Raw genomic sequence first — 17,745 nt, forward strand, 5'->3', positions numbered from 1 at the left:
AAGTGGGTGGATGGAATAAAAAAGAGCTCAGAGTACTATCTTTAAGAATGTAGCTCGTTTAGTGTTGAGGTTTTGTAACAGATAATCCTTATTCTCTCCTTCATAAGGATCTAGACACTTTCCAACACATTACCGAAAAGCGAATCTAAATGTCTTATGATATATATTTCCTTATGATAAGAACATTTATGGTTTGGAACAAGACATGAATATGGCTGGTGATATTCCCATCAAAGGGAATAAGCACTCTTTTGTGATACTGTGTTGGCTGCTGACAGATAAGAGGGTCTCACATTGCCTACTTTGAGCTGGGCATAGTGATACATGCCTGTCATCCTAGAGGTCTGAGGCAGGAAGATCACAAGTTCAAGGCCAGCCTGGGCTACACAGAGCTGTAGCCTGGTTGCAATGGGCAAGGGGTTGAACGTTATAAAGTGTGGATTAGCGAAGGGACAGATGGGTTCTGTAGTCCTGTCTTGGTCCCAAAGCAACAGCAGCAAGACACCCACTTCATTTTTTCAAATCGTTTCTTATTCTAGTAAGTCATTAAAATAAAAATACACATACAAGTAGCAAAGCTACATCCCTGTGAAGTCCACTGATTCACATTAGTGACTCAGCCTTTGCTCAGTGTACCCAGCTTTGAGAGTTCATGTCAATGGCTACTTTCTAATTCCACACAATTATGCACTTTCTCAATAGAAATAAAACCCTCAATATCCACCATCGGCCAAATGCCAAACACTCTCTCCCTTATGCCCATGGTGCTCAATACAGAATTCAGTCTATAACAACCAACTTCTAAGATGGATCCCATGTACTCAAACAGATACACCAAAATACATTAAGTACGGGCTTAACTATATTTTCAAACTTTACCAAAGGGCAATTTGCCAACATCTGTATTCTAAAATATTCCACCAGCTATCAGTCTGACTGGTCAAAACCTGAGGTGAGAACTCACTTCCAGGTTGTCTTCTAGTCTCCACATATGCGCCACAGCGTGTGGGCAGCCAGTCACATATACCAACACGCGCTCACGCGCGCACACACACACACACACACACACACACACACAATTTAAAAATGAGTTCCGGAATTACCAAAGCAACACATCAAGTCTACACACAATCTCCTTCCTAAAAGAAGGCCTTCCCCAGACAGGCACTTATCACAGTCGCTGCTATGATGGAATTACTAAGAAAAATATGATTTCCAGTAAAATTAGCATCTGTGTTCTTAACAAAGATAACACTCTTAGCGGATGATTTTCCATCAACAAGCCCATCCGTGCCTTTACTAATCCATGCTTTATAACCTCGTGCCCAGTGCAACCAGGCTGCACAGCACAAGGAAGACTGAGGAGCTTTTAATCCATAACAACAAACTCATCCTGCCAGCTGACTGCCGTCACATGGGAAAATGATAGTTTACACAAAGTTTAATTTTATAACTAGCCTCTTTGGTATCAGATAGAAAACAAACTTGACTCGAGCACACCGCAAACACCAACGATTCTCAGGAGATAAAGAAAACAGTAATTTCAAAGACAAGCCAAGAAAACCTAATTGCCACCAATAACACTATGAGGCCCAACAATGTCACAATCCTTTGTGAGAAGCAACCAATACAGCTAAACAGTATAAAATATCCAAAACCCAAGTGCCATTTGCTTCTTTGAATTCCAAAAAATACTCTGAACACCAAATAGTTAACAGTGAACTTGTAATTTTTGTTGAAAAATAAAGCCTATTTATTTTTTCTTAGTGTTTCTTTACTCAGAGTATAAACAAGTGACAAATGGCAATAACAGACGTTACAAAAATAGATTTACATGTCTTGGACAGAGAGGTTGAAGCAGGCAATATATTCTGGGGGTACAGGGGCATCAAGCCTCCTAAACTCTGCTAGCACACCTACAGTGCAAGTCCTTGGTTTTCCTTTGTGACCAGCAGTAAGGAAGGCAGACCTGGGTTGGCTGAATAAGGTGGTTTCACTATTACCAGACTCCTTCACTGGTTTCCTCAGAGACTCTAGGAAATTTTTCAGGCCTCCTAAATAGTCCCTGCATATTTATTTATATGAAAATGTGATAAAAAATAATTCAATTCCCTTTAATAGATTTATGAAATAATCCAGAAAAGCCTCGCATTTAAAAGCAATTCTGTTTACAAACTCCCGGGTCACTTTGGGCTTTCCAGTTACTGAGAAAAAAGTATTCCCGTATTTATTTTTTTTAAGGAGAATCTATTTAGTCAAAGGAATTATATAACTACACCTAAGTGTAGTGGGGTTAATGTCTTTTTAAAAAAAAAATTCCTTGGCTTGAGTGTAGCTTACGTTTTGGAAACCTCCAGGGGAGATTTTAAGAAATAACAAAAAGCTGCTTTAGAAGGGTTTTATAAATACTTGGGCAGCAACATCCATGGGCAAAGGACAGGGTGAGTCAGTGGGACATAACTGCAAAAGAAAAGAGATTTGTTGTCCCCAAGGCTGCCTCCGAAAACCCAGTTGCTCAAGTGGAAAGTGGGCCATTCCAGGAGCAGGTGCGGGCCCAGCCCACCTCATTCCATTCGCTACACTCATGACCAATTTGCTCCAGAGAGCAGAGGTCAAAGGTCGGTCCCATGGCACGCTCTAAAATCTACCTAGTCCACAAAGGTTGCCAAGTGTCCAGACACGGATGGACAACGGATGAGCACGATTCTGGGGGAGGGATTAAAGGGCGAGGTTGTTTGACCTGACCCGTGTTAGGCAAGTTTCTCTGTCCTCAAGTAAAATCCTCAATGTGACAGGCAATCTCTGCCGACAAGGTGTGGGAACAGCAAAAAGAAACTAAAAAGGCTGGGGAATTAGAGAATACTAGAAGACAGGGGTGACAGCTCTGTTTTCCTGGTCCAATGAAGGTGTCTTCTTCACCTTTTCGGGTCCCTTGCTGTCCCTTGCGATGGTGGCCAAGGGAGGCCCCAGCAGGAAGAACAGTGTTCATGAAGTCCCTCCCAAGATCGCCTGGCCACATGGGCCTCCCCAGTCCCAGTGCCCTCCTGTCATGAGGCAGGGAGCAAGTCGGTCACAGGGCCTGCCAGGGGGTAGCTGGAGGAACCCACACACTGGACCAGATGGGCACGCTGGAGTCCGAGGCCCGGAGTTCTGTTGTCCCCTCACTTGCAGTGGCCACCATCGCAAGGGACAGGAGGCAGCTCCAAATTGAGGTTCTGCACGGAGCCCCCCCCCCACGCCCCCGCCCCCGCCACCCCCCCCCACCCCCCCCCCCCCCCCCCCCCCCCCCCCCCCCCCCCCCCCCCCCCCCCCCCCCCCCCGAGGAAAGTGCTCCCGGGTCAGGCCTGCCACAGTTACCGGTGCAATCACCCTGGCGCCCCACGTCCTCAGCACCTCACGGAGACCCTTGCCGGCCCTTCAGCAGCACCCGCTTACCCGCTGGGGGGCTTGGCCGCCAGTGCGCGCGGCGCGTCCATAGAGCCGGCGGGCTGCGCGCGGGGCTGTGCCGGCCGAGTGAGGCGCTGGCTGGCGGCGTCGCCGTCCTCATTCACTTTTTCCGCGCTGACCCATCGTCCTCCCACGCGGGCCTGGTGAGGACAGCGACCGTGCCGAGAGAGGACGGAAGCGACCGGAGGCGTCCGGCCGGGCGGGGGCGCGGGGAGGGACCGACGCGGCCGGCCCGGGCGCGGGGAGCAAGGTGCGCCGCGCCCCCGCCGAGCTGGCTCAGCCGCGCCCACCGCGGCGCCGCCCCGTGCCCGCGCGCCGCTCCCCAGCGCCCGCCTCCCCGCGCGCCCCCGCCGCCCGAGCGCACCTGGGCGGGGCGCGCACCCTGCGGTGGGCACCGGGTCGCCTGCCGGGGCGCGCTGTCAGATCTGGGCAGGGGAACACCTTGCCACCTGTGGCTATGTGGGGCGAGGCGGGCGGACTGGCTGGCGAGAACTGAGTTGAAGGAACAAGAGGGGAGTGCCTGGGGTCCCCATTTCTGCCCTGGAACCTAAAAGAACCTTTGTCAGTGCCACAGAGCTACTGCCTGGGGCGGGCAGAGTGATCCATGAGGTTCTTGATGTGTGCAGCACCGGCGACTGGAGAGGGTTGCAGTTTGGGGTACAGGTACACGTTTCTGAGAAGTCAGAAAACAGTGGGGCTGGCTGTTTGCCAGCCTGATTGGCTGGATAGGAATGGACATTACTGTGGTGATTCCCGTGCCAACTGGTGGGCAAAACAACCAGCAGAGGCAGCAGGTGCTGAGGCCACCGGGCAAGTCAACCTGAAGGCCCGGATCCACCATGCCTCACCTCTTCACTCTGCTAATTGACCTCAGAGGAACAGGAAAAGAACCTGGTTCTGTGAAGTTCAGCCCTACAAATACAGCAGTTGTGCTAGGTTCTTAGGATTGGAATAAAAGACTAGTAACAAGATTTTGTGGCTGAAGTCGCTATCCGGAACCCGCCTAAGCCTTTCTTCCTCTGAGCCCCAACTTTCTGTTTAAGGAAAAAGGGAAGACCAGACTTTGTGCAAAATCTAAGTCCTGCGGTGGCTGCCAGGCCTCGGGGCCCCAGCCCCTGTGCCTACTCAGAACAGGTGAACCCCTGCACACTGCCAGCAGAGTCAGGCCTCGTTCTGAATGCACTCAGATCACTTTCCCACCAGAGGGCCTGGAGGCTCTGTATGTATCCTCTTGGCTCTGCTCAGATACCTCCTCATCGGGGGCCTTTTCTGATCCAAGGTGTTAAAGCACATCCCCATTGTCAATTCCCATCTGTTGCTTGTCCAGTGTCTTGAATTTTGTTTGGCATTCTTGCTCACTGTCTTGATGGATGTTTATCATTTTAGTGTGTGTGTGTATATCTCTGTGTATGTGTGTGTGTGTCTATGTGTATGTGTGTGTATTTCTGTGTGTGTATGTGTGTGTATGTGTGTGTGCTTTATGTGTCTGTTTATAAAGTGCTTCCTTGTATATGCATATAAATTTTATCTTTATATAAATATAGGCATATGAATCATATACACATGGAATATAAATATATGCATATGTCCATACCATATTGGATATGGTTTTTGTTAGTTTCTATGTGTTTGACATGAGTCTCCTTCCCGAGCGTGTGACTCAGTGAAGAGTGGATCTTGTTGATTATTTTCATTACTCTCAACATTTGGGACAGGCAGTGAGGGTGGATTAGGGCTCACTATAAAAAGAGAACATTGAGTAGATGAGTTTCTAGGCCTCTTTCCAGGCCTGGGTGTGGCTATCAGAAGCTCTGTCCTAGAATCTCTAAGATCTCTCCATGCTCCGGACACCATTGAGGGAAAGGGTAGCCTGGAAGAGACCAGTTGGCCAGGAAGTAGGAACCTAAGCCCCAGGGAATACCCCAAGAAACAGCAGTGGCTCAGACAGCATGCAGAGATAGCAGCTAGACATCATGAGCTCTGATTGCAGTTGGTTCTCAGAGAGAGAATACCACACCAAAAGATTTAAAGGAAGGCAGACACTGTCCACCTCAAGACTGACCTTCCTATTTCTGTTCTAGGAAAAAAACCCTGGTAGTGTTAGACTTGGACAACCTCCAGTTCTAAGGAAGCCACTAAACCTCACAATGTGAGAAACCGAAAAGGAAAATGGAGTGGGTGGAAGAACTGGGAAGACTTATCAAAATGAAGGAAAAGGCAAGGTTGGGGCTTAACACCCGTAGGAGGGTCTAAGCTCCCAACGCCTCTGCCTGTAGCCTAAATAGGCCAGCCCTGACAATCAGGAACTGCTTCCCTTATGGAAAGCATCCCAACAGATCCATCTCTGTACAGTTGTTTCCAAAAGCACAGCATCCCACAGATAGATATATGAAGAACTAGACAGGGAAAACAGTAATAACAGGCAGAAGGCAGAGCTCTTCCAGACGGAGACTGAAACAAAGGTCTGAGGGGGACTGTGCACAGGATCACGTGCCAAGATCACTTGACCTTTGTGGTCACTTTGTGGTGATACTTTCACGTACTTCTTGATCTGAGTAGAACAAATAATATCATGGCATGTAAGGACACTGATTTCAGGAAAAAAATGATTCCCCCATTCATACACTTTAGAATGTCTGTCAGCAAGCCAGCATTCTCTCAAATATTGACCATCGCAAAATATTTTATAGAAATCCAAGACGTTCTAGTAGATATTTGTAACTGCTGGGGTGGGTGAGGATGTAGTATTTGTCAGTTTGCATGGTGTGTCTAGTCCACAAGGACTGATGATGGCAGGCTCCCATTATGGTTTCCAACCAGGTGCCACTTCAGAGCTCAACGTCCCACATGCCACACAAAGGCTGCACCTCTGTTCCGTTCATCAGTGAGCACAGCTAAGCACCTGCTGTGCATCTCACTGGTGACCCTGGCTACCTCACTGAGCTCTTGACTCAGGGCAAAGAGCTAGCACCAGAGTACAGATCACTTGAGGGACTTCCTTGTCATCGTCTTCTGTCCCAATCCTCCATTTTCCTTCTACCTCTTCTCTCAAGTCTTACCTTTCCTCTGGTAGGGATGCCTGGGACCTCAGAGACCCTACTAGAGTACACCCAGACCATATACAAGGTGCCCAGGGTCACATCAAGGACACATAAAGATGGGAAGAGAAGAATCTGGCTGTGTCAGTGCCTCCTGAATTTGGATGTGTAAAGGATTCCGAATCTTATCCAGTGAGTGGTGCTCTTGAGAACTCAGGGCTGCAAAATTTGCTGGCCCAGGACTGAAGGTCACACATAGTAGCTTCTGGATTGATCTTGTACTGACTGGTAGTGTTGCCAGCAGCAAATCCCTTCTCTCTAAACATTCATTTCCTTCTGTGCAATGTCAGAACAATCTAAACAGATCCAGGTTTTGTGGAGTCTCCGTTTTTTTTTTTACAAATAATAACATGGTTGATATAAACTGTAATTATAAGGTGGTTATTTATTGTATGGATTGAATTTTGATGCCTTCTAAAAATAATAAAGTCCCAGTTTATAATGCACAGTATTTGAAGAAAGGCTCTAGGGACATAAGATAAAACAATAGCATACCGTTGAATCTCTAATCCCATATGGTAGTGTCCTATAGAAAAAGGAGAAATACCAGCATTCTTTGATTATGTACAACAAAGGCCACCTGAGGACTCAGAGAGAGGGTAGAGGTGTGCAACCCAGGGAAGAAACTCTCACCAGAAAACAAGCCCAGCAGCGTATCAATCATGTCTGTTTCAGCCTTCAGAGCCATAAGAAAATTAATTTCTACTTTTTAAGCTCCCTCTTTTCATGGCACTTTTGTTATGACAGTCTGAAGAGACTGACAAAGATTTAGAAAATAAACCATTAAAATAGTTACTCAAAGTCGACACAGTTTGGCAGGGAGGTTGGTAGCATATCAATAAGTCAGCCGCCAAGGGTAAGGATAAAGAATAATATTTATCTCACAGGTTTGGGTAAGCATTAAAGAAGATATCATGTATCAACTGCTTAAGGTAGCACCTGGCAATTGTAAGAAAGCAATCCACTTTAATTCTGATTGGACCGATAAGATATTCATTTTCTTTAGGTACATAGTTCCCTTCAAAAAATGTGAGAACAGACTTCCAGCCCCTTGAACCATTGCTAGGACACAAACAAAAGTCACACCCCAGTCATTTGGCTTTGATAGGTGGCCAGAACTGGGTGGTGACCAAAAGGTTATTGGCAGTAAACATTGCCTGAGTGGGGATGCCTTTCTCCTTATGTGAACGAAGGTGAAAGAAGTAACTCCAGCCTGAAGTCTTTTCTTCAGTCCTCTTGCTTGGGTGCTTGAAGTCGCAGAAACCACTTTCTTGGGGGAAAGTGTGAGTTCTACAGCTGAAACTGCTTGGTATTTCTGTTTAGCTTGTGGTACCCGGCCGGGGGGGGGTCTTCAACAAGGGGTCCTATATTTAGGCCCAAGGTCTCTTGAGAAAAGATCTGATGACCCACATCCTGACATCCACTTTGCTATCGCATTCTCAACTCTGCTTCAAGGAGAGGGTTGAGTTGCTTTCTCTTTGGGATGGCGTCTTCGATGATAAATTTTGTGTGTCAATTTGATTGGATTGGGAAATGCCTAGGGAATCAGTAAAATGCGTCCCTGGGTGTGTCTGTGTGAATATTTCCAGAGAAGATAAGTTAACTGAGTGGGGAAAACCTACTTTGAATTCACTGTCTTTATGAATTAAATAAATTGTGAAAAGAAGAAAGTCAGCTAAGGCTGATGGTATTCTGTCTCTATAGTTGCTACAGTGGGGTTTCTCCTGTTCATCGCATCCTCTTCACCACAGGGAATGGTGCATCAGAGATCATGAGCAAAAGAAATATCTCTTCCCTTAAATTATGTCATGCATTCTGTCACAGCAACTTAAAGGCCAGCTAGCACAGTGTGTCTTAGCTGGATTTGTGTGTCCTATAACAATACTTGATACTAAGTAATGTATAAAAAACAGAGGTTTGTTTATCTCATAACTTTGGAAGCTAAAATTCCAGGATTCTGTTGCCTAATCCCAGAAGGCTAGCTATCATAATGGATAACATTACAGAGGAGCAGAGAGATGGAGGTGGGAAATGAAGAAAAAGAGGGACCAGACTTACATTTTTATAACAATGTACTCTAAGTAGGATAAACCTGGTCCTAAAGGAACTATATAACTCCCTTCTGAAGCTGTTATTCCATGAACTAATTAACTTTTAAACGTTCCAGTATGTCAACACCATTGCACTAGGGACAAAGCTTCCACCATGTTAATTTTTGGTAGCAAATCATATCCAAAGTATAGCAGAATCAAGTTATTTAAATGACCTATTTTACATGGTATCATCGGTTAATGATGGCTTAAATATGTATATAGATTGCTTTACTTAGATGGAGAATATCATTTATATTTCATGAAAGGCATCCCTTTTCATGTATACAGTTTGGGACTGGTGAAACAGGTCAGTTGGGAATGTGTTTGCCAGACAAACATGAGAAACTGGGCTTGATCACCAGAACTTAGGCAAAAAATACCCAGCATGGACAGGCATGCTCATAATCTCATCACTGGAGAACAGAAATGAGCAAATCTTTGAGGCTTGTTGACCAGCCAGTCTAGCTGAATTGGTGAGTTCCAAGCCATGTGAAAAGTTTTGCCTCGAGAAAACAATGGAGTGCAACTAAGGAGTGACATGCAAGGCTGGCCTCTGGCCTCCAGGTGCATGTGCACACAGGCACGCACGCACACACACACACACACACACACACACACACACACAAGAAATAAAGAATATAGTTTAGTAGGTATGTGCACATACATAGGCCTTTGTAACAACCATCACCATCTAATCTCAGAACATTATATTCACCCCCCCCCCCAAATAAGCCCTGTATCTATTGGTACTCATTCCTTGGGACCATTACTCTCCCTTATTAATTTGCCTATCCTGGAAAATTTATATAAATAATACCTTACACCACATGGTCTTTAATGACTAGATTATTTTACTTAGGATAATATCCTCAAGGTATATCCACATTGTAGCATTGTGTTAACCTATCTTTTAATACTCAAATACTACTCTATGGACAAACTACATTAAGTTTAACTGTTGATCAGTTGACAAATATTGATTACATTTCCACTTTGGACATTATAAATGCTGCTGTGATGCTATATATATCGAAAATTTTGTGTGGATGTATATTTTGGGTTATTTTGGGTATAGGCTTAAGAGGCATTGCCAGACCAATAAGTAACCCCATGCTTTTTCCTTCCAGGGTTCCCTTGAGGAAGCACAAAGCTGTTTCCAAAATGGTTGCACTATTTTACAAACCCTTCAGCATCCATCGGATGAGGCTTAGTGGAAGAGTTCCTAACTTACTCTACTTCAAAATCAGTGTGTGAGCTGAAATCCATGTCTCCACTTTGCCTTATTTATTTCCTTTGAACTGCCCCCAGCAATTAAACAGGCACTCACTTGTCTCTTCCTTTCTTTGAGAAATAATTATGATAACTTCATGTACCCAGTGAAAAATACCCAAATGTTTAACATTTAGAATCAGTGGCTCTTGGGGCTGGTGGTGAACATTGTGAGGTCCAGCATGTGAGTGAGATTCAGCATCCAACACTGCAATAAGTAAAACAAAATCAAGTTATATGTTAACTTGTTAACAAATCCTAATCACTTAATGTTTAAAGTGACCCCAAGGGGCTTGAATATAGCTCAGTGATGGGGTGCTCATCCGGGTTCTACCCCCAGCATTGTCCCCTAAGGGAATTCACCACAAAGCATAGGTCCTATTGTTGTCACCATTTTACAGTTGGGAAGAATCAAGAGTTGGGGAGCCTCACAAAGTCCCTCATGTTTGCACACAGCACGGGCTTGATCCCCTGGAATCTGACCCTGTACACAAGGCTCTTCACCAGCCCCAAACCATGCTTGCCCTCATGTGTGCCGACCGCCCAACTCTTCTGATGATGATTCAACACACAAGTAGCGCCAACACTTCAAGTTTGTCGGAAAGTGTGCGCTGCACTTGCTGCCAAACAGCAAATGGAGAGAATGTGTAGGTGTGGCTCTCCTGCCACGTTGTTGTCACAAAGCTTTATTTAAGCCACCAGCTGTCATCATTTTTCTACTGATGAGATCATTCTGGGAGCCCTGCTTCTGGTTGAGGGAAGCATCGCCTGGCCATTCTGCCTTGACGTGCGTGCAGTCGGGGTGAACTTATATAACATCGCACCTCCACCCTCAGCCCACACGACAATTATGCAACCGCGTGTAGGATTCCTTGCAGGGTTTTCCGGAAATATGAGCCCGCACAGAAAAGCCATCAAGCACTTCTGACTAAAAAGGATTTTCCAACCTGGGCCTGTGTGTATTCTGTCTCTGTGAAGTATTTTGCTTCAGAGAACTTGCCTGGTTAAAAGTCAGTGGAAAGCAAATATCAGTAGTCAACAGATAAGTATGTCCTCCTTGATAGCTTTGTTCTGTTCCACTTTAATGCTATTCTGAAAATCAAGGCTGGATTTATCAATGTTCCATCTTATTCATCTCCTTTATTGCCACAAAGTCTCCTATTTACCAACTCCTTCATTCTTGATCAAGTTATGAAAGGAACTACATTCCAAATGTTACTTATAGTTTTTGAATACTGGTGGTGGTTTGTACCAAACCATCAGATTCTAACCTAAATGAAAAATGGCATCTTTCTAGTAAGCTGAAACTCTACATTTACACAAAGAAGAAAGAAGAGGGAGTTGTTTCTGACTTCCTGCATTCTTGACTATTTAATATTTAACAGAGCTCCCAGACAGCACCTCTGCTTTGGCCTCAGGCTGGACCAGGCATACCAAACAAAAGAAGGAGTTGAGTTGTCAAGACACACATGTCGTCAGGAGAAGCTGGGGAACCTTCTAGAAGGAGCTTATGCCCAGGGTTGATGGAGGAGGAGGACAGGGGAAGTTCATGGACAGTTGGTGCACTCAGCATCAAGGGTGGGAATGTGAAAGCTCAGACCGTGTCAAACACATTGTTATTTGCTCCAGTCTTTCCTAGTTCCAGCAGGGGTGGGGCAGATCAACATCCGAGCATCATCATCTTATGGTGCAGCTGTGGAGGGAATCCCTAGCATAGGGTTTCATCAGAGACACCAGCATCAAGGAGAGTCACTGATTAAATGAGAGTCCCCTGGGAAGCCACCACTTGTGGCAGGAACACTGGTCTGTGAAGTATGGAGAAAGCATCTTGGGGGAGTTTTGGAGATGTGGGTGCTTTGGATTTCCTTCAGGAGACTAGGAGAGAGGCAGAGACATTCCCCTATGGTATGCTAGTTGGGCAACATTTTCACTCATTGCCTAGGGCAGCCAAGAAAACCTCAGTTGTGAAATGAATAATTTCTCCAGGAATATTTTTTAAAGGCCTCAAGACCCTGCAGATTCATAATGACAGAAACAGTGATAGAAGGTCCCAGCCTCCTTCAGAACAACACTTCAAGGGAAGAGAGCTCTCTAACATATGTGCAAGCCTTCCCCGAAAAGTTCACTGTGGAGTTGGCAAGCCTTCAAGCACAAACAACAGGCAGAACTGAAAGTGTTTTTGTTTTTTTTTTTTTTTTTTTTTTTTTTTTTTTTTTTTTTTTTTTTTTTTACTGTAAAAGCAGCTATGCTCGCTAAGTCAGAAATGTCATGGCTGAACTCCCTGGAGATGATGGTGTGTGTCAACAGCTGAGGGCTTCCCCTGGTGTGCATGTCATCCCTGCCTGGGTGGAATCACACTTTCCATCTTAACTAGATCTTCTGGGATTTTTAAAAAATGAAAAGGCAGGCTTTGGAATCTCAGTTCAGGAAATGTCACAGCCTATTATGCTCAGCTTCTAATCCAGTGTTTTCCTTTGTTTCACTCATTAAAAGGCAGAGAGTTCTCATGGAGGGCATGCCAACATCAGCATGCTAGGCTGCAGAAATAGCTGTTTCCCACACTTCCAGATGAAAACGTATCCCAAGAGAAGAGATCTTAAATGCAGGCAGCTCTGTGGTATTTGCTCTTCAAAAGGTATTACTTTTATTTTTCAAACTAATCACATGAACATCACGGGCCATTTTGGATAAAGTCAAGTTTCTTGTTGTGAGGGTCCAGCCCCTGTTGAATGTTCCAAGCACCCTGATAGACAAGACCTTGCTTACTTAGCATCAGCCTCCGAGGGAGCTGCACATCAGTGATGAAGTGATATATCCCCATCAAGCTGTGCAGAGATGGGTCCTGGGGATCCTGTGCATCTAGGGCTTCAAAAGCCGGCTGTTGACTGATGGTACCAGGACTTCTCCGGCAGACTCATGAAGATGCTTATGTTTATACTTCTAGGTGAACAGTTAATGTTAAAGATGTTCCCAGGGTACATATTTAGCCTTCCAAAGCCAGAAGAGAAAATGAAGGGATGGGATCAATTCTTGAACTCTGGAATGGAAAGACCTAAGATCATTTCTCTGTCCATCCTCATCTCTCCTCCAACCAGGGTGTCATAAGGATTACAGCCGCTCAAAAGCACAGTCCTGATAGTGCTGTTTCTCTGAGGTCAAAGGCACCTGATGTCCTACATCTGCACAACTAACGAAGCCATTGAAATAATGCTGAAAAGAATGAGACAGCTAATTCTCAGTGACTCCATACCTCTGTTTGGGTCACACTGCAGCTGTCACCCTTTAAAAAGCAGAAGGTAACAAAGCTGCTTCTGGTCACCCAAGGGATAGTGATTGATTTTGTTGTTACTAGTATAAAAGTGGGATCATGACTTTATCATTGTTGTCTAGAGACTGGGGGAGCAAGGCAGTGACAGGGGCTCTGGATCAGATGTTCAGGGTCTTGGATCTGCAGTGGAAGTGATAGAAGCTGGGGTGCTAGGAGTAGGAGCTAACATGGAAAGGCAACAATAGCAAGGATTTACTGACTACACGGCAGTCAGCTTTTTATCATTGCGACAAAATAATCAACTCATGAAGTAGAATGTTTACCTGGGATTTCAGAGGTTATGAGGACCTCTTGTCTTGGGCATATGGCAACGCAGTGTATCGTGAGAGCAAATGCCATAGGAGGCTACTCATATCATGGCGACTGGAAAGCAAAAACAGACAAAAAGAAGCCAGAATCTCAATGATCCCTTTAAAAGCACACCTTGAAGAATCTACATTCCTTCTGCTAGTCCTGAGCTCCTAAATGTTCTACCATTTTGCACAGGGGACATGAGTTATGAACCAAAATTTCAATACATGGCCTTTGTGGACTTTTTCACAAAACGTTACCTTAAAATTTCATACTTCATTTATTTTTAAATTGTGTTTTTTGAAAAAAACAACAGATGATCGGTATCTTCATTTATTGATTGATTTCCTTATTTTACACTATGAATATGGATATGGATGTTTTACCTGTGTGTATGTTTGGGTACCATGTGCCTGCAGTGCCCACAGAGCCCAAAGAGGGCATCAAATCCCCTGGGACTGGATTCCAGCCACATGTGAGCAACCCTGTGGGTACTAGGAAACAAACCTGGGTCCTCTAGAATAGCCAGTGCTCTCACATCACTGAGCCGTCTCTTCAGCCTCTGAGGCTGAAATGGTCACAATTTATTTGTACTTTTGTTCCACACTGGTGATTGCCAGTGGCACACCTTTGTAGGAACCTCACCTCTTCCTCAAGGGTCACCAGATATCACCACCCAATTTCAGGGAGGTCAGGAGTAGGACCTCCCTAAAGCTCAGTGCAAAATGAAACATGGCCCATTCCCAGTATTTGGACAGGAACATTGAAGGTTCTGAAAGTAAAGCTTTTTCTTTTCCTTTCTTTTTTTTCGGTATGATTTCTCTGAACTTGTCATAATGACTTCTACTTGTTCATTGTCATTCCCAGTGAAGAACATTCTGAAACTTTAAATGCTGAACACGAATTTTTCTTTTGATCTTTCTATTGCATAATGGCGCTTTTAAATAAAAAGAAAGACAGGGACAGGAGAGATGGCTCAGCAGTTAAGAACACTGACTACTCTTGCAGAGGCCCCACATTCAGTTCCTAGTATTCACATGGTGGCTCTCGATTATCTGTAACCCCCGCTTCAGGGGTGCCTATGCCTCTTATGCCCTTTTCAGACTCCTACATGCACATGGTACACATAAATGCACATAGGCATGAACACACAAATAAAAAAATTAAAAGACAAATTGTCTTTAATTTATATTGGACACATCAAAATGACACAGCATATATTTTGTAGCTTTCATGTTTCTTGTTCATACCATAACTTGCTAAAACTTCAGAAAACTAACCGAACTGCTTTCATTTCATTTCTGTCAATGACTGTATGAGGGAAGACTAAATGGAAAGGAAGCTATGAGCTGTCTTAATTTTCCCCTTTCCTTCTTTGTCAATAGCTTCAGCTTCGAGTGGCATACGTACTCCAGCAAATGCAATGAGCAAAGATTCCAGAAAAGAGAAAATTTCATGATTTCAACACTGCTCAGCATGGGTTAAATATTCTTAACTAATTCAGTTACTGTACTAACCAAAGAAATAATGTGTGTGTGTGGGGGGATGTTTATGTGTGTCTGTGCTTGTGTGAATGTGTGTATTTGAGAATGTGTGTATGTGGGTATATATATTTATGTGTATATGTATGTGTGTATACATGTGTAAATGTGTTTCTGTGTGTGACTGTACTTCCTACCACACTCACCCAGAAGTGGAAGAGGGTATGATAGTTCCTAATTTGTTCAGGGACATCAAATTGTTCTGATACCAAAACCATAGAGAGATATTCCTCAGAGACAGACAATAATCAACACTATCATGAATAAACTATGCAACCATTGGTGTACAATCAGTAACTGAAGATTCACTTGAAAAAAAGAGAATCAATAAGGAAGAGAGAAGGGGAGATTTAAAATAATTGCTTGGCTTACATGATTATGGAGTCATGAAGTGACCATGAACCATCTGCAAGTTGGAGGTCAGGGAAAGTCTCTAACTCAGTTTCAGTGCAAACCTCAACATGTGGAAACCAGAGGAGTCAATAATGTAAGTCCTTGTCTTGATCCAAAGGTTCTCCAAATCAGAAACAGAATAATGGATTCTCCAGAATAAACAAAGGAAGGGATTTGTCATTCTCCTCCTGTTTCTATCCAAAGCCTCAGTGAATTGAATGATACCCACGTGCATTAAGGAGAGAAATCTTCTTTATTCTGCCATCTCATTTCAATGTTAATTTCTTTCCCAAGCTCTCGCCCAGATTCTCTAAGAACACATCTTTTGGATGAAGGGATGGCTCAGCAGTTAAGAGCACTTATTGTACCCATCAAAGCACAATTCCTCAAGCTCCTTCTTTCCCTCCAGGCATGGCAGCTACCATTCCTCTTTCCAGGAATTTGATGATGGATTGAAAGTTAAATCATCTAGCGCTGTTCTTTTTGTGAGTGGGTCATTGCACATAGCCTAGCATCCTTCGTTTATGCGTATTGCAGCATGTGTCAGCATACCCTATTTTAAGCTAAAAGGACTCCATTGTGACTATCTGCTGCATGGATTACTGCCGTTACTTTGCTATTGTGCATAATCTTGTCAACACAGGTATAGTTTTCCCTTTAAGATCTTACTTTTAGGAGCCACCAAGCCTGATGACCTGAATTCAATCCCAGAGCCCCACAGGGTGAAAAGTGAGAACCCATTCCTATAAACGATCTTCTCACTTCCACTCAACCACTATGGTGCACCACTCAACCCACAAAATAAATAAATAAATGTTTAAAAGGCTAGTTCAGGTGCAATCAGTAATGTGGAGGTGGGGAAACAGAGAGGAACACCTGATACTCTTCCATAGGACCACAGTTCAGAATCCTGCACACATTGTACAATTCATTGTCATCTGTTACTCCAGCTCTAGGGACTCTGATGGCCTCTTCTGACCTCCATGGGCACTAGCACACATATGTGCATGCATGTACACTTGCATGCATAGCATACGTACATACACATAGAAGTGAAACAGCCAAAAACATATGATCGTTTGCCAGATATAAAGACAAACAGCTTACTGAAATAGTCACATAAAAGAAATATCTAAAGCTTACCTCTTATGAACTTAGAACATATTCACATTACTCTAATTCAAGTTAAACCTCCAAATAAAGACAATTATAAAGTTATAGTTAGACCTAACACAACGCAACTGTCCCATATCCAAGCAAAACTGACTAATCCCTTCCTGGAATCAACAGTAAAGACCTTGAGTAATGTTTACCCTTCCCCTGGAAGTCTATAACGTTAGTGCTATGATGGAAAACTGGCAACACTTAAATGTTGACTTATGTAATGACTTATGTAAAATAAGTACATTTTCCCCTTCATGTTACTGGAATAAGACAGGAGCAAAACCAAAGATGCTTGCTAACTATATGCACATAAGCATGTTCTCAAATAAATAAGGCTATTAGAATCCTCATTTCTATAACTAGTCACATGGTCACAGCTGACATTTTTACTCTTCAATCAACAAGTAACTTTTTTCTTTACCTGGCGGATTAGCTCAGAGTTGCATTCTTGAAGGGATGTCAGATATCCCACCTGTATTGAGCAGTTGCAGTTTGCCATTGACCTTAATCACAGGGCATTGTAATTCTGAGCAATGTTCTCAGAAATGGCCTGTGCTTCAGAAACATGTCTTCCACAGCTCCATTGTGAAATAGCAGAACCGTTTCCCCCTTGGCAGTCCAGATCAATCACCCTAGCCAACATAGCAACTCCCTGCTCAGTCTATTGACTCAGAGACACAACGAGCCCAAAGTGGCCAGGTGGCAGTGTCAACTTTGAGTTCAATGGACTCATTGTTTTGTTACCTGGTGGAATAATTCTTTGATCTGGAACCAAGAACCTTAGGCCAACAGAGCATAAGTCTGTGGGAACAGGAAACAAACTTTTTTGCTAGCAGGTTAACAGCGGTGATGGTGTGTGGTGCCCCTCCCAGTCCCACCCCTTCATCTCCGGCTCCATGAGTGTCAGCTATGAGAAAAACAACACCATAAAATAGGACGTGATTCAGAACATAAGCAGCCTTCTAAAGACCTGTGTCCAGTTTGCAAGACACGCCACAGAGCAAGTGTTATTATCCTCAGAAGCTGTCCACTGTTCTGCAGATTAGCTACTTCAGGGTGCTAAAGTTCTTATTAAAATTCCATGAGTATGACACCGATGCTATACTTTTATGGCTGTGAAA

The 17,745-nt window shown here is 44.1% G+C and overlaps 1 protein-coding gene and 1 long non-coding RNA gene across 7 annotated transcripts in view; both read right to left on the reverse strand.

Annotated features, from left to right (window-relative positions):
- Cobl (cordon-bleu WH2 repeat protein) overlaps positions 1–3,745 on the reverse strand; it is a 227,738-nt gene extending 223,993 nt beyond the window's left edge. For 5 of the 6 annotated variants that reach the window (XM_050141257.1, XM_050141262.1, XM_050141259.1 and 2 more), the window contains exon 1: positions 3,436–3,745. Coding sequence is in view for 4 of the 6 variants with exons in the window: in XM_050141262.1 (XP_049997219.1) it covers positions 3,436–3,476 (41 nt within the window). In the remaining 2 variants the exon portion in view is untranslated. Of the gene's footprint in view, positions 1–3,357 lie in introns of all 6 variants that reach the window. The other variant, XM_050141256.1, reaches the window with a different exon arrangement.
- Positions 3,746–12,236: 8,491 nt separating this feature from the next.
- Positions 12,237–17,238, reverse strand: LOC126500946 (uncharacterized). Its single transcript, XR_007591467.1, has 3 exons — positions 17,046–17,238; positions 13,499–13,598; positions 12,237–12,944 (listed from the first exon to the last, which is right to left on the reverse strand). It is a non-coding gene; the product is annotated as an uncharacterized lncRNA (long non-coding RNA).
- Between the last annotated feature and the right edge of the window lie 507 nt (positions 17,239–17,745).

The sequence above is a fragment of the Alexandromys fortis genome, unplaced genomic scaffold, assembly GCF_014885135.2.
Source record: "Alexandromys fortis isolate MF-2015 unplaced genomic scaffold, M_Fortis_MF-2015_v1.1 scaffold_7, whole genome shotgun sequence".
Lineage (NCBI taxonomy): Eukaryota > Metazoa > Chordata > Mammalia > Rodentia > Cricetidae > Alexandromys > Alexandromys fortis.